The 17,278-nt window shown below is 39.6% G+C and overlaps 1 protein-coding gene across 2 annotated transcripts in view; it reads right to left on the reverse strand.

The window, feature by feature from the left end:
- Window positions 1–17,001, reverse strand: part of HBP1 (HMG-box transcription factor 1) — a 30,998-nt gene extending 13,997 nt beyond the window's left edge. Inside the window, exons 1-7 of one of the 2 annotated variants that reach the window (XM_079930908.1) lie at window positions 16,937–16,953; window positions 8,877–9,081; window positions 7,465–7,648; window positions 5,127–5,355; window positions 2,173–2,311; window positions 1,497–1,608; window positions 1,296–1,408 (exon numbers count right to left, since the gene is read on the reverse strand). In XM_079930908.1, the coding sequence (XP_079787034.1) occupies window positions 1,296–1,408; window positions 1,497–1,608; window positions 2,173–2,311; window positions 5,127–5,355; window positions 7,465–7,633 (762 nt within the window). In that variant the 5' untranslated portion in view covers window positions 7,634–7,648; window positions 8,877–9,081; window positions 16,937–16,953. Of the gene's footprint in view, window positions 1–1,295; window positions 1,409–1,496; window positions 1,609–2,172; window positions 2,312–5,126; window positions 5,356–7,464; window positions 7,649–8,876; window positions 9,082–16,936 lie in introns of both variants that reach the window. The other variant, XM_079930907.1, reaches the window with a different exon arrangement.
- Between the last annotated feature and the right edge of the window lie 277 nt (window positions 17,002–17,278).

Consider the following 17,278-nt stretch of genomic DNA (forward strand, 5'->3'; position numbering starts at 1 on the left):
ATAAATATTAAAAAAAAAAAAAAAGAAAGAAAAAGAAAGATCTTGAATCTGGCAATCAAGAAAGGGTAGTAATACTCTTAAAAGGGGAAAAATGGACCTGGATGGGGAAGAAAAAGGTGAATCCAGTGTTGGCTATACTAGTAACTAGATTACAGAATCTTCTAATTCTTAGAGCTATAAGAATTTAAAGCTAATCCCAGTTCCGTCTTACAGATCAGGAAGGCAATACCCAGTGGGGTTGATAGACTGCCCAAGGGCAGTCATACAAATAGCTGCTGGCAGAGCCAGAAACAGCCCAGCTTTCCTGACTCCAAGAAAGACCAAAGCAGTTTCCACAGACCACCAAGGAGCTGCTGTCGACATTATCATCAGAGAAAAAGTGGTGAAGAGAGTGAGGAAGGGTAGAACCTTATTAACATTCAACATCATGGGCAGACAAGCCACCAGTCCAGACAGACAAGACATCAGAAGGAGAAGCAGGGCACTGCCATGCTACGCAAATCAAGGGTAGACAATCCACTATGTCAAACACTGCAGAAATGTCAAAAAGAACAAGCAGAAGTCTCTTTAGCAATCAAAATAAAACTAGTAACCTTTGAGACGATTTTAGTAGAGCAGCAGAGGCTGAAGTCGGACTACGGTGAACTTCACTATGTAATGCTTACAGCAAGAAGGGGAGACTGAAGGCCGCCAAGTCAGGACTGCTGTTCTCAAGAGACTCACTAGTAGGGGACAGCAGGCGCAGAACAGGAATTTTACACAAGCACACTTCACATGCCCAATTTCTCTGCCCACAATGGAGATGGAGAAATTGAAGATTTCAAAGATAAAGGTTTCATCCAACATTTATCCTACTGCTTGCTGCCCACTACTGCCTTTGCTTATCGACTTAGAAAACACCAGCATTTTAATGGGTCATTTTAAATGTAACTCGATCAATTCTCACTTATCCATAGGAGAATTAACCACTTTGTAGATTACCTAAGGTAAGGCTTTGGTTTGTTTATTTATTCATTTTGTGTTTAATGCCAGTTTAATTTTCCCCAAAATAAAATGTGTAAAAAGTGCTAAGAAATACACTCTTGTTTCCATCTAAGAAAGCTTCATTATAAAGGTAAAACCTAAAGTCGCTTCTCCTCTCCATCGGGCTAAGCAACAGAGTCACAGGAGCTCCTCCCAAAATGTCAAATGTCATTTAAACATGGAAGCAAATGGGAGGATACACCTGCAGATTAATAACAAACCTATGTTCCCTTTTGAAAGACTTGTAAAAGTTTTAAGGATTTTAAATCAACCTTGTGAGTGCCCATCTGGAGATCTTCCTCATTATCACAGCCTTCAGTTCTAGCAAAATCTTCCACATCCTGCCATTCCTTATTGCTTCCCTTATGAAAACACAGTCGTGTGCCTACAGTTTAAGTAAAAAACAAGTATTAGATATGTGACTACTGTGCTTGCTACACAAATAAACTGTAAAGAATTCAAGCATTTTTTACCTTTCAAAAAACAGTGCCAAGCAGTCGAAGGCCAGGAATTGCACCACCCCAAGTCGTCATCATCCGAGAGGGAGGACATGCAGAAAATACCAGATTCTGACTCACTGCTTGCCTGTGGAAAAAATATTACAAACTTTCTAGGTTTTCTTTTGTAAGATGTATTTTGTTAATCTGTGTCTTCAGACTATCTATCTATCTATCTACCTACCTACCTACCTAGCTACCTACCTACCTAGCTACCTACCTATCTAGCTACCTAGCTAGCTGGCTAGCTATGCCGGGTCTTAGCTGTGGCATGCCGGATCTAGCCCCCCGACCAGAGATCGAACCCAGGCTTCCTGCATTGGGAGCACAGTCTTAACCACTGGATGGCCAGGGAAGTCCCGAGACTTTCTTATTAGTGGATAACTTAATCATTCTAAACTTAGGGGGAAAAATCGCCTTCAAAAACTGAAGTTCTGGGAAGTTTTAGTTAAATGCATGTTCCCACCGGTAACAAACTTTCCTAACAGTTAATAGAGCTGTACATATAACTGAATCCAGATCAGCAGGAGAACAGCGAGAGAGACTATTTCCCATCCGCATGTGCTTCAGAAGAACTGCTTAGAGAGGGAAAGTTCATGTTTTTCAGCTGCTGTACAGATTTCATAAAGTTTAACCTCATGAATAAACTTACCCTTTCATGTCTGACTGGTGTTTGCTCCTTCCAGTGGTGATGAGCGAAGGCTGGCCCACCCTTAGAAGAGGACACCGGTGGAGGGCGCGCATAGGAATGTAAACTTTTGCTAGTAGCTATGATGTGTACAGGAGATGATCTAAAATAAAGAAACTGTTTTAACCACAAAGCAAAGGTCCTTAAAGTAAAGCTTTCCTTTTGGTGAACTTCATATTCATAACACCAATGTTATTACATATAAGACACCTCTGGGAAACACTAATAAAGACATCAGGGTTTCGTCTATAGTATGTTGTTCCTTAACATCTTACCCAAACCCCCTTCACACACTTTAAACACTGTTTTTTCAGATTAGATAATATACTTTAAATTCCAAACTACTGTTTCATTTACTCATTCACTCATTTTTATATCACTAAGCACATACAAGTGTGCAGTTTCATTCATGAAGGATGATACCCCCTTATGCAGGGCTCCCGATCCCTTTCCCTCTCCTACTGTGATGTGGTCACCAAATCTCGGCCCTCCAAGCTCAACATGACCAACACGGAACTCTTTATCTACCAACCACCTGTATCACTGGGCAGATACAGTGAACTACCTGAAGCTAAAATGTTTAAACTTATTATAGTAGAAAACAGCCTATTTGCAAAGCATCTACGCATAAAGCCAGCTACTTCTGCACCAGGATCACCTTAAAAAAGTAAGTTACCTCTTGCCCCGCTTTCCTGTCAAAAGTCTCTTTACCAGGCAGTGCTCCCTTCAGAGTACACGGGGCTCCCCAGAACACACTAAGATCCTTCCCCCACAAACATATAAGAGGGGTAACAGCAGCAAGCCCATAAAGGACGACCAGTAAGGTATACTGACTCGGGAGTCTGGAAAGCAGCAGAAAGGAAAATTTCAGGGTCTAAGAAGTAAATCTGAATTGTCCCAAATCAGGACAATTCTGAGATGCCAACTAAGGATTTGGTCCTTAACAGAAAAATGTTTACACGTATCTGTACTAATCCTCTTTCTAAAAAGAGGAGGGACATCTTACTTTCCAATTCTTCGCTTATTCTCTGAGAAATCTGATTAGCCCTCATTTTTTTAAACTTAACATTTTTTATTATACCTTCGCAGAAATCAATTTTTAAACGAGGATCCATATATAAAACTGTACGTTGCTTTCACGTTCATAACACTTCTTAAGTAAAAAGCCCTCAAATTTCCATGCATTTTAGCTTACTCTCCAATCAACTTTGGATTTCAAAATACAAATATTTCATCTTTGCCCACTTTCTTCCTTTTATTACACATTTACATCTTTATGAAGTATAAGAGGATGGCCAAACTGCTAAAAATTCCTTAAACTCATTCCTGCCTTCGTGACTAGTAAAAGAAAATGGGTTTATCAGTTCTTCTGTTTAACCATTTAAAAGACAAATAACAATGTAATGTTCTAAAATGTATATGGCCTAAATGTTCCGTAAAAATTAATATGCTGCATGTGCCTGAATCACTAACACCATGGTCTCTTCATCCCGCTATCTATGCAGGGATAATACAAATTTTACCTGTCCTCAAGCCCTTGGTACTGTACAGTTACAACTTCAGACATCCCAAGTTCAATAACTAACACAGTTTAACACTCTACAAGAAGTCACGAGAACAGCACTGACTGTCAGAAGGCAGGCAAGACAGCAGAGCGCGACTCTTGCTCTTGTTCCCTAGGGAGAAGGGAAGCGTAGAAAACGCCGCAGAGAGTAATCTACATCTTTAGGGAGCTACTCCTTTACTTTTTTTTTTTTAACATTAATTTTCTTCTGAGGGTTTTACTCAACTTTCCATGAACTAAATTATTAATCCTCATGAGCTTACTGTGAAAAATGAAAAGTACTCTCTCTAAACTAAAATCGGGGAAAAAAGAAAGTCCAATAGTAAAATCAGAGTTTTTTTTTTTTAATTGTAAAGCAATTTTTCACTTTTTGACTATTAAGATTACAATGAAAACTGGGACAATAAAGGAAGTAATACTTTGAAAGGCAACTTTTCATCCTTGTGGAACTCTTCATGGATTAAACTGAAGTTAATTAAATTGAATTTGCTCTAATCAAAACCAATGACCTTGCTGAATAGAAGAAAAACAGCGTAACTTGCTGGGCTTCACACCTAACAAGTTTATTCTTTAGCAAAGAACTATACTAACTTAGGAACACTACCAAAATTCAGTTATTCCTACATCACCTATTATGGACTCTGGTCTACCCACTCACATGAGTGCAAACCTGTGTATTTTTTTCTCTTCCCTACAAACAATGATATTTATCTATGTCTTTTTACATAGCCAATTTTATAATTTGGGGTATAATTAATAAAATATTATCCATTTAGGTATCTCTAGGAATATTAGTTGGAAGCTTCCATAATTTCATAGCACCATTAATTCATTTTCTTAAACTCTGGTCTGGTTATATGAAACAGTGGTTTCTACCAATGGGAGTCTACTTTTGTTAAGTTCAACATTTTAATATTAGCAAACATAAATAACATAAGGCCACATACACTGTGGAAAAAAATAAACCTAGACCAAAAGGAACCAAACTCAAGGTTGATAAAAGTTTAAAATATGTCTATTTTAATTATGATTCCTTAGACATATATAATTTTCATCTCTCTAAATAGAAATATATAATAAAAGTATTCTTGGTCTGATGTATTTTTTTGATGACTTTAAACCATTTACAAATATTTTTGACTCTGCTGTTCTCTTATCACTTTTATCTAATTCTCAAAATATGAAATCATGACATTGGGTGAAACAGCTCTTTGATTATTTTAAGACAAAGAGCTTAATTCTAATGACTTTGATAAACCACTCATGAGATGGTCAAGATTACTTTTAACTCTAGGAAAAAAAAGCATTTTGTCATGATAAAAGTTTTCAATTAAAATACAGCCAATGTTCCCACCTGTTGTAAAATGAGCACTGCATAAGTGGACTTTGTGGACTGGTGGCGATATTTGCTAATTCTGTTAGCCAATCCACCTCATTTTCACGGTAAGTGTTTTCTGATATTTCTGAGGTATTTTGGTTCCAAGATGGTCTTGGATATTCTTGATGTGACACATCTGAACTTAGCTGGTATATGGCAGATTGAGTAGGATCACTCTGAACAGCCTGAAGTTCAGGAAGATCATCTGCAAATAAGCACACTCGAAATTATAAGAAGGAAATTACTAATACAGGGAACAATTCTACAATCACACCTGGAAGACAGGTCCTCAAATTTAGCTAATTAATTTTGTGAGAGGAAACGTGTAAATTCTAAATGTTTTCTTGAATGAAAACAAGTTTCAACTGAAAAAAAAAATGACATCTTATACATTTAAGGGCCAACAGAGTCTGACAGAAAAGTAAATCTAGCAAATGTAAATGGATTAATGACTTCACTACTCAAACCATGTAACTACCACAACTGTTCACCAACTGTTCTGTTTGTGTTTTCTGACTTTTTCCCCCAGTTTTTTATAGCTCACCTGGGAATAATCCATATACCACTGAGACATTTTTATGTTAACATGTTAGAGGAAAAAGGCGTTTAATGGGTACACAGATGTACTTATTGTTCACACACTTGAACCTGTTCAACAAGATTACTGCAATATATGAAAACAACAATTTTCAAAGATGAAACCTAGATCATATTATATATTTTCAGGTACTACTTGTTAGACTTTATCTATGCTAAATTATTTCTTTTTAATGAGAAAGTCTGAACTCAGTAATATTTACTACTTATTTTTTTCCAGAAAGTGTGTTCCTGAAAGGTAGTTCATGACAAGACTCTCAGCTACCCAAGAAAGAAAACTAGAAATAGTACCCAAGGACCACTCATGTACATGCCAAGGCTATGAACACTGTAAGATAGACTGAATTCTAAAAAATTGAATTAAAAATTAAAGAAAAAGAAAGGAGGGGAGAAAAAGCATCTTGCAGGCCTTAAAGAAGAAAAACCACCACCAAAACAGCCCTCTTTGAAACACATACCTACAAACTCTACAGATCCACTGGGTCTCTTCAATATATGTCAAAAAACTCTTCCAGTCTTGAGAGTTCTCCTAAACTGTCACTATAAAAGTACATACTCCTAATTCCTATTCAGGGGAATATCCCAGAATAGCTCACTAAAACAGAAATGTCTTACAAGTACTGATTCAAGACACCTATTCATAAAAGTGACTAGAAGGTATCCCCCCCTTCACAGAGCAGCTAAAATATCACACCAACTTAAGACAATTCCACTCTGTAATTCTCATGGTGGTGGAGCCGTTTCCCTTCCCTCACTGCCAACACTGTTCTTTGACTATCTTTATTTACTGTAAAGGGTTCATTTCTGTCTTTCAAGTTACGGAAACTACTTTTAAACTGAAGTCATGAAGGGTGGTACAAGTTTTTGACCCCCTGAGCCCTAGGTTCCTGATTTCCTCCTGAAACCTAAAATGTGACAATGGAAGAATCAACTACCTGATTGAACTGGGGCTTCTTGCTCAATAGTAACCACTCCTCAATGAATATTCGGGCCCAGCAATCTCTTAGCATTCAAACAGGTTATGTCCCAAGACCTTTAAGATCTCCAAATTTCCAAAGAAGACTCCAGCATATAACCTCCTTTACTTCATCATTTATAAAATGAGGACACTCACATCTCAGGTTTTTGGGAACATTAGAGAGAAATGCATATTAAATGGGAACAAAGCCAAGATCACTCTTCACCTGTTCACTGTCTCCAACAGCGAGCTCAAAGCAATACGATTCAGAGTCATACCTCAACAAACCTACACACTTCTACAGGTCACGTATCTTTGGAGTAGCTCAGCAGTAGTGATAATCACAAATGTCAGATCCTCAAATTTCAAGGGTCCACTGTAATTTCCCCATCATACCAACAAACCAGGCGTGAATAGTGGCCAGCATAATTTGCTGAGCTCACATGGATATTTCAAAAGTAACATCTTTTGAAAAGCCACACAGCAAGGTTTTCATAAGGTGTTCAAAGGCTCATCTTTATCCACAAAGGCAGTTTAGTTTGAAAATTTGTAAATGAGTCTCTATGATAACCATAAATAGCCCCAAGTTAGGTTGGTTTTAAGTAATACTTCACAAGCAATAATAAGAGAACACTGAAAACTTCTGATGTACAAAAACTTGACATACTTTTTATCAGTTCAAGGTAGGTGGAAAAGCTAGCTAAACCTGAAAATTAATCTGAATGTCAGTGAGATTCCTAAGAACTTCATTTTGTTTACCAAGCTCCATGTGCTCATCACAAGAGTTGTATCCAGGTGAGGATGGCAAATTTTCATTACACTGCAGCAACTCCAATGAGTCATTCATTCCTGAAGCTCTCTTGTCCATTACTAGCAGGAGTTTCTGTACTGCATTAGGCACCTGATTTGTCTTCACTTCCCACACCATGTTATGGTGCTCCGACTTAAAAATAATATAAGAAAAAAATGTCAAGTCATGTGATTTGGAAATAATGTAAGTATAAAATACTGTAAGTATAAAGTCAATCAGAGACATCACAATGTTGTATCTTTAATCACACATTGCTATCTGTATCCCCCTCAAAACCTTTAGACATGGACGACTGAAGGTCTATTCTATTTTGCACATTTTTTGGAAGATTCTATTTTAATTTCTCTAGTATTTATCAACTGTGTTCATTATTTTGTTTTCTCATCTTCTGAAAGTGAACAAGTTTAACGAACTTAAAATTACAGTCTCTAACGAATATTTTTAAAAGTTTCTTGGGACTTCCCCAGCAGTCCAGTGGTTAAGACTCTGGACTTCCACTGCAGCGGTCGCGGGTTCGATCCCTGGCCAGGGAACTAAAATCCCTCAAGCCGCGTGGCAGGGCCAAAACAAAACAAAACACAAAAAACAAAACAGACAAAAAAATAAAATAGAAAAGAGTTTCTTAAAATGGCCATATACTATACTTCTTATAAAAATAAAAATGTTTTCTTAATGAGAATTTGGGACCTAACCATACTAAAAAGATACCTGACCTTCTGAATAGGCTACAATTTTTACAAAGATTAATAATATAAAATGTGGTTATACCTTTTACACTCTTGCCTTTGGACGATGATCAAATCTGTTATTTAACATGGGTGACAGAAGCAGCAAGATTTCCTGATTTCTCACTACTCCAAATCTCATTTTTTAGATGTTCTAATGAGTTAATATGAAATACACAAAAAATTCTAACATATAGTTTTTTTTCCTCAAAATAAAACAAAATATACTGCTCTTAAAAGTCAACAAAAGTCAGGAACTCCCTGGCAGTCAAGTGGTTTGGATATGGCGCTAACTACTACCGGGGTTAGCCGAGGCCTGAGTTCGATCCCTGGTCAGGAAACTAAGATCCCGTGGTGTGACCAAAAAAAAAAAGTACCATAAAAGTCAGGTACCCTAGCCCAGGATGATCAAAAAATGCAGTGAAAGGACATTTATACCAGAGCTTTCTAAGCCATGTCATAATCACCAACAAACACTGACAGATTTTTTTCTACAAAGGCTTTTCCAATGAACTTTTAAATCATGAAATGTTATCCTGACTATAAAATATATGACCACTGTGGAAAAAAATGAAAAAAGCTTTTCTTAAAAAATAAAAGGAATATAATAATTATCTCTCTTTTAAAAAATTTACTTTTTATTTATTTATGGCCGCGTTGGGTCTTCGTTGCTGAGCGTGGGCTTTCTCTAGTTGCGGCGAGCGGGCTTCTCATTGCGGTGGCTTCTCTTGCTGCAGAGCACGGGCTCTAGGCACGCAGGCTTCCGTAGTTGTGGCTCACGGACTTAGCTGCTCTGTGGTATGTGGGATCTTCCTGGACCAGGGCTCGAACCCGTGTCCCCTGCATTGGCAGGTAGATTCTTAACCACTGTGCCACCGGGGGAGCCCCTATAATAATTATTTCTAATCCCACCAACCCGAGTTAGATACTGTGACATTTTGATGTACTATCTTACAATCCAATCTCTTTTTCATGCACAGACCTACGTTTTACCTAAATAAAATCATTTATTTTTCTTCATACTTCATATTATATATATTAATAGTTGAGACCTTTTCCTTAACATAAGTTCATAAGCACTTTCCTATGTCATTAATTTTTTCAAAGATCTATTTTAAATAGTTAAATAATATACATCATCAGGATGTACCAAAATTTATTTATCCCTCCTACTGCTAAACATATTCCCAGTTTTTCCAATCTTCTAAATAACAGTGAATTTACATTCTTTTTTTTTAAGTATTTGCTTATATCTGGTTATTTCTTTAGATTCCCAGAGACAGATTAGTAGTCGGATGGCAATTAAACATCTTAAGGCTTTTGACACATACAGCCAAACTGACCACTGCCTTACTTTATTTCTAATATTTTATTTCAGATGCTTTCTGCCTGTACTCCTCAAATATTACCCATTTCTTGGGCACTTAGAGCCTTACACAATACCGACTGTGAGATGTAGTATGGAGTAGTGAAAAGGGCACTGGGGTAGGTGGAAGGAAACAGGTTTGATACCAGCTTAATCACTTACTAAGTCACTAAAGTGACTGAGCTTCAATATCTCCATCTGAAAACAGGGCTAATGACTCCTGCTCTTTTCTTCCTAGAGCAGTTGTGAGGATGAAATGAAACAAAGTGAGTAAAAAAAAAAAAAAAAAAAAATGTAAAATGACTTTTAAAAAAACTTTTTTATCCCTAGACTGACATAGGGCAATATTATGCATACTATGGGCACTTCATGTTCTAAACAGGATAGTTATTGAAAACAGTTAACAACAGGAGACCAGACAACTAGCTATTCAGCTTCGGTAATTTCCTCCCTGGGAAATCTGACAAGTTATCCAACACATCTCAATAAAAAGTCACAGATCATACCACTACTTTAAGCAAATAACAGTTTATCTAAAAGATGTTTGAAGCATTCCCAACAAATGAACACTTTTCCAGTAGGTACAAGCTATTATGTAGTGATTAATCACAGTCTTATGATATAGTTACAGCAAATCTGCTAGGGTATAACAAATAATTTCCTACAAAATTGGTGGCTACAAGAGATATGGTAACACAAATCGACTTCTCAAGCGTAAGTAGCCAAATCCTGATTCTGAGCCTCCACCTTCTCGTTGCAAAAGCCAAGCAAACTTAGCTTGATCTGAGATTCTCGACCCTAGTGGCACACAGAACCATGTCTGCTTCAAACCAGTGATGCCCAGGCCCCACCTTCCTTCTGAAGCAAGTGGTTTATTTGGTCTGGGGTACAACCCTGGTACACTGGTTTTTACTTGTTTTCTTTCAAAAGAACCCCTGGTGTGTTGTGAGAACCAGCAGGCTAAAAATGACTGCCACATTCCTTTTTATGTAAATATATGTGTGTGCGTATATATATTCATTTATTTAATACATATTATGTACAAGGCACTATACTAGGTGCATCGATGAACAGCTTATCATGAATCTCAAGGAATCTTCACTTTAGTGGAAAGATATAAGCAAATGATCATAGTTCTACAAAGCCAGGGCTTGGCTATGAATGGGTAAAAAAGAAGGATGGGAGGCTCCCAATGAGAGAAACTCACACGAGCAAACTCACACAGTTAGCAAAGGACTGGATGAAATCAGAAGAACATAGAAGCCAGTAGGCAGGATGGCCTTTGTGTCTCCTGGTCATCCATCAATACTAAGGCTGGAAAGGCAGACTGGGATCAGAATCTTCAATCCTAATTTAGGAAAACTGGTTAGTTGGTTTGTTTTTTGTAGACAAGGGTAAGTAAGGACTTCGACAGTAGACTACTGAGTTCATATTATATTTGCTACTTGCCAGCTATGTGCCCTGGACAATTTATTTAAAATCTTTATGACTTGTTTGTAAAATGTAAATAATAAAAGCATCTGTATAGGTTGTTGTAAAAACTCAGTGAACTCATAAATGTCAAAAGCTTACAGTAGTGCCTAACAGAGCAAATTCTCAATGTAGACTGGCCAGTATTATTATTAGCAACTAGCAGACAATGGGAACCACTGCATACTTTTGAACAGAGGTCTAACATGATCAGAACCACTTTAAACATTTTTTTGAGTCTATTTAAAAAACCATACTGAAACACGGTATGAGTCTGCAGGAACATCTATAACAAATATTTAAGGGAGAGTGTATTAAGAGTAGAGTATATTCACATTCCCAATTTCTGTCTATGCCACTCGCTCCCAGCCTCCTTTGAGAGTTCTCATGAGGGACTTCCCTGGTGGTCCAGTGGTTAAGACTCTGAGCTTCCACTGCAGGGGGCCTGTCAACAGGAAGATCCCGCATGCCCTGCCTTGTGGCCAGAAAGTCCTCATGAAAGAAACGGTAATTGGTAGTATCAGTGCAGACTCCTTGTTTAGTAATGCCCCAAACATGAGAGAAACTAGTTATTCTGTGTAAGTTCTTGGAACAATCAATATTAAGTTTAGATGGCAGATTTTAACCCTTCCCATAGAAAACTTTTCAACATCTTAAGTACGGAGAACACAATTCATCATCCTGACTTAGTGACTCAAACTCCGTATCAACATCTGTACATGCCTCATATACAGATGTGACCGGCCTAAGTCAGCCCAAGTTGTAATCTTAAACTTGAAAAATTTCTCACTTTTCCCCTTTATTATGAAATTCAGAGTTGCGATATTCATGTATACCTGTCCTCAGAGCTCTCCTTACGGGTAGGAAGCAGAGCTGCAGTTAGTTTGTGGTGTCCTCCCCCTCCCTCTGCAGAGCCCTTTGGTTTTCTCATTCTTCCCAGATAGGTTCGCTCTCCGCCTCAGCAGGTCCCAGGTGCCCGGTCACCATTCACTCTGCACTCATATCTCCTTGCAACTTCTAGCATTTCTTCAGCACTGTGTCTTAGTAAGCTACCAACATCTCATCACAATACTCTTTAAATGAAGTTGGAAAAAAACATTTTAGTTTCAAAGCAAGTAACAAAAGGGACCAAATAGGGCTTCCCTGGTGGCGCAGTGGTTGGGAGTCCGCCTGCCGATGCAGGGGACGCGGGTTTGTGCCCTGGTCTGGGAGGATCCCACATGCCGCGGAGCGGGTGGGCCCGTGAGCCATGGCCGCTGAGCCTGCGCGTCCGGAGCCTGTGCTCCACAACGGGAGAGGCCACAGCAGTGAGAGGCCCGCGTACCGCAAAACCAAAAGGGACCAAATAAATATTTGTTGAACTTGAGTTCTATGTGTTTTCACGTCTCATTGCTCAAGACTATCAAAAGTCTGGTCTTGAGATAGTGGAAGTTTTCCTTCTGTAAACCTCCTGTACAGTAAACGGGAGCCTAGACTTCAAGTCAACAGACTTGAAGTTCACCTGCTAGCCAGGTAACCTGGGGCAGGTCGCTTAATCTCAAGGTGCCTCTACTTATCTCACAGGGCTATTGTGAGAATTAAATAAAATACATGAAACCAAAATTCAAGCCCATACACAAACGTAAGCTTTTTGTCTCTCAGTTTTCTGTCAAATTATAGTATTGGGGGGAAACAAGGCCTCTGATACCCTAAAGGAACACCAGAAGAGTCCGTACTCAAAAATAACTCCCCACATACACCAATTTAGATATTCATTATGATAAACAAGCTCCTCTTTCAAATTTCTCCTGGTAGAGCTAACGCTATTGTTCATTCATGCTTTTGAATACCACTTTGGTATTACAGGATTGGACATAGCTCATCTTGTGTTTAGTTAACTCTGTACATGTCAACTCTTCACTAGATCTGTGAATTCTCAAAAAGGAAGAGTAAAATTCTCCAGCAGTTGTACTTTGAAATGTAATGTTCAATATTACAAATTTTTATTTTATTGAGTGGGGATGAGAAGGCCCTACTGCATTTGTTTTGCAAACTTTCAGAAGTAAATATCCACAAAATCTTAGGAAGAGATGCCTAAAAATAGCCAAGTCTCACTGAATGAAAAAGAAGGAAATTAGGTTTTACTAAATGTCTACCTACTATGTGCCAAGCATTTCCACATACTTCATTTAATTTTGTATAAACTTCAAAACAGCTCTGAACAAAGTATTACTCTGGATGAGGAAGCACTTCCCTGGAGGCCCAGTGGTTAAGATTCTGCCCTCCCACTGCAGGGGGCACAGGTTTGATCCCTGGGTCAGGGAACTAAGATCGCGCATGCCGTGCAGCACAGCCAAGAAAAAATATATATATAATAATAATATTCTGGATGAGAAAAACAGGGCTCTAATAACTGAATGGGACCATTTTCTCTTCAAAAAAAAAAAAAAAGGAAGAAACTGAGAAAAAGGACAAAAGGGATAGACCAACATAAGTTAGACATCTAATTTCAACTACGTTCAAGTGCCAATTCTTCCCTGACTCCTCATCTTTCCATCCTCATTATGGACATCAAGGAAAGGATCTTCTACATGCCCTCCCTTAATCCTGAAGAACTTCTATATCAAGCTCAAACTGTTTGTGGGGAGAAGGTGAAGAGACAGTAATTTGCAATTACTTTATAACTCTAACATGAGGAACTGAAGTGGTATTTAAAATGGATTACATAATTCCAAGCTAAAAGAAGCCTCCATAACAAACTATATTAAACATAACTTTCTACACCAAAAGCAGTCGAAGTCTTAATGTAGTTCTTTCAGAATATTTCCAATGAAACTTCAAACAAAAGATTTCAGAGAAATGTTTCTACAACTCTAGTTTGCCACAGTGCTGAGGTAAAAAAAAAAAAAAAAAAAAAAAAATCCACACCCCAACAGTAGGTGGTATTCTTTCCATAAAATATATTACTGTAGAGCATCACTTACCATCTATATGACTCTGAACAGTTGAACTTCTATGCCTCAGTTTTCTTCTTTCTAAATGGGACCAGCACCTGTCTACCTTTCATAGTTATTGGAAGTATATAAGACACTACATCACACACCCTTACCTGGTTCCAAAGCATTCTCCTACCAATCAGTCGCCCAGTGCCAAATACATCTACATAAGCTCTTATTAATTTTGTGCTGACTTGACACAAAATACTGAAATTGATGAAGATAACAGCAAACCCCTAACACACCACTACAAGCTATCCACAAACCTGTTAAAAAGAGTACTGTCAATTCACATAGTACTTAAGATGAGTCACTGTATGAAAAAACCTTTAAATCATATATGAAAGAATTCTTACATGAAATTTATTTTCCCAAACTTGATTGTAACCGTAAAAAATTTCACATTACGTATAACAACTTGTGGAAGAAGCTTTTCTAAACTACTACCAGTAACTTCTAAAAATTCAATCAACTATATTATAGAAGAAAATTATTTTTCTATTTTGTCTACAGAAAAGGACAGTGTAAACTATGATATGAAATACCAAAGTAAATGCAGATCAAAATATGACGGTATATGACTATTACTGATGGGTCAGGCATAAACAAGAATATACAGAATATCATTGTTAATAAAGAATATCACTTTTCCTCAATTTTGTGATATACAAACGTATTTGTCAGCTTAAAAAAATTTGTTGTGATTTCTCATTCTAGATAAAAGTTCGCCTTCATACTCAAAAGATAATACATGTAAAATACCTGGCATTGTCTCATTAACATGGTACTAACTTATCATAATTTATGGCAAAAAAAGTACTAATATTTTCATTTTAAACAGAAATACAGCAGACCAGCTAGCAATTCTCCCTCAAGGGCCTTCAAGGTCTAGCAGTTTATTCATTCATAAAGCCCGTTAGCCTTCATCACAGAGCATTTGGATAGTGAGGAAAACGTCCAAAGAAATTAAAATACAGCGGAGGAGACAACTCTTAAAGCGACAGTACCATGTTTGAAGTCTGAGAAGCAAGCACTGTGAAACATGGGAAATCTTGGGAAATCCCGGGAGAAGGTAACTTTTAAAATAACATATGCAGTAGAAGTTTGAGAAGTGAACAAGGGGGAAGAGTTTTCCAGGCTGAAAAAGGTAATGGGGCTTATGAAATTAAATAAAATGGAAACTAGAAAGTGAAATCAAAATTTCATTCTGTAAATAATATATTAGTCAAGTTAGAATAAACAAAAACTATTGTTTTAAAGTACTTTGCTATAAAGTGGCTAAACGGCTTCCTCAAAAGTATAAAGTAGCTCAAAAACTTAATGAGTGTATTTAATTCTTTTGAATATAATTCAAATTTCCTTAAAACTTTGTCAACAATTACCTGCTCAGCAAGAACTAAGTAGTTTAATCATGGAAACTCAACAGTTGACCCTAACACTCTCGTTAGCAAGCCAAAGCAGAAAATATCAAAAACAATAACAAAAAGCAACGACGGAAAGAACTAGAAGTACATCACAAATGTAGATCATTATCAATAGTTAAACAATAGAAAAGTATTTACAAATGTTAAAATTATTTTAATTCTCAAAAGGTAACTTTAATTTCAAGACCACTGCTGGGAATCACCTGTTATTGCTAGTTAGAGGGAAATAAACCTAAAGCACTTAGTCTAAATTGTTGGTAGGACGCCAACACTTTGCAGTATATACACAACTCCCTTTTACCCTCCTCCCTTCTTAGCATCACTGGCTCCCAGAGCTAAAGAGTCTTTGAGTATCTCCCTGCAGCCACAGCTCCTTTTACAAAAGATTCTTGCTGAAAACTCCTAAAGAATGAACTCTAGATGGTGTAGAACGCACCGCGGAAAGCGAAATCCCCTAGACTGCGTGTAGCGTTAGAAGAAGCTACAAAAACCGGGCCCCGACTCTCGATTTTGCCTGGATTATTTGTTTTGTTTTAATCTGCCTGGGGCAGCAGTATAGGTTGGAAGGCGGAGACTGGAATCGCCTGCCAAGCCTCGCTCTCGGTCACACAGAGGCAGTGCCTCCCGGTTCAAGCCAAGTCCATCCCCCACCCTCTTTCGCCATTCATCGCGTTCCCCTCCCCTCCCCCCATCATGTGACCGCAGCCTGGACTCCAGGCTTGTTTTTCCCCTCAGCTCAGCCCCACCGCGCAGGCGCCAAGGAGCCCATTCATTCGAACTGCGTAACAATGAGCCCCAGGGCCCAGCGGCTCCGCGAGCTTCCCAGCTCGACCCGAGCCCCTCTCGGCCCCTAAAGAGGCGGCGCCTCACGGCAGTCCCCCACCCGCGGCCGGCCGCCCACCCCGGGCCAACCTCCGACCCTCCGCCCACTCGCGAGGAGTTGAAGTCAAACTTTCCGGGGCAGCCCCGGCGCCGCGTCGGCCCCCTTCCCCCGCCCAGGCCCGCCCCATCTCCGCACCCGGCTCGGCCACCCACCGCGCCACCCTGCCCGGAGCACCGTCCTCGCCTACGCCTCCCAACCCCCGCCCCGAGACCCCCACGGGCCGCGCCGCCGCGAAGCCCAGGTGAGCTTGCGGGAAGCGCCGGTCCGGTGGGTTCGCCTCGGGCAGATATCGGACGGTTAACTGCCCCCGCCGTGAGGAAGAGGAGCGCCGACCCGAGCTCGCCCGGCCGCCCGATACCCTCGGGATCCTGCCCCTCCCTTCCCCACCCCCACCCCTTCCCGAACAGAAAGACAACAAACCCGTCGCGGAGTGCGGGCAGCCCCGGCGCGGGCCGCCCTGGCCGCGACAACACCACCAGCAACTCGTGTACCCCTCTCCGACTGACGCCGGCTTCCCCGGCGCACGTTAATGCTCCCGCCGCCACTCTTAGTCCTCAACCGAAACTTTCCTACTTACCAAACCCGTCGCCATTACCAAGTCTTTCAAGCTTCGTCTTCCCCCTCCCCTCAAACCCCCGGAGGTTGAGCCTCCTCCCAGCTCCTTCGCCCTCTTATTGGTCTGTGGAACTGCCATTCGATTCTTCCCCTTTCCCATTGGGTGATACCGTGTTCCGTCTCGGGGGGCGGGCTTGTATTGACTTTTGTGTTGTGTTTAGTGGAGAAGATGGCGTGTCAATCACTAGGGTGAGCGCTTCGGATTGGATTGCTGCCGAGACTGCCGGGACCCGAGCCAAACTTTGCCCGCGAAATGGATTGTGGGTTTGTAGTCTCGGCCTAGCTGCGTTCCTCTTAGGAACTG

This window comes from Stenella coeruleoalba (assembly GCF_951394435.1).
Source record: "Stenella coeruleoalba genome assembly, chromosome: 9".
NCBI lineage: Eukaryota > Metazoa > Chordata > Mammalia > Artiodactyla > Delphinidae > Stenella > Stenella coeruleoalba.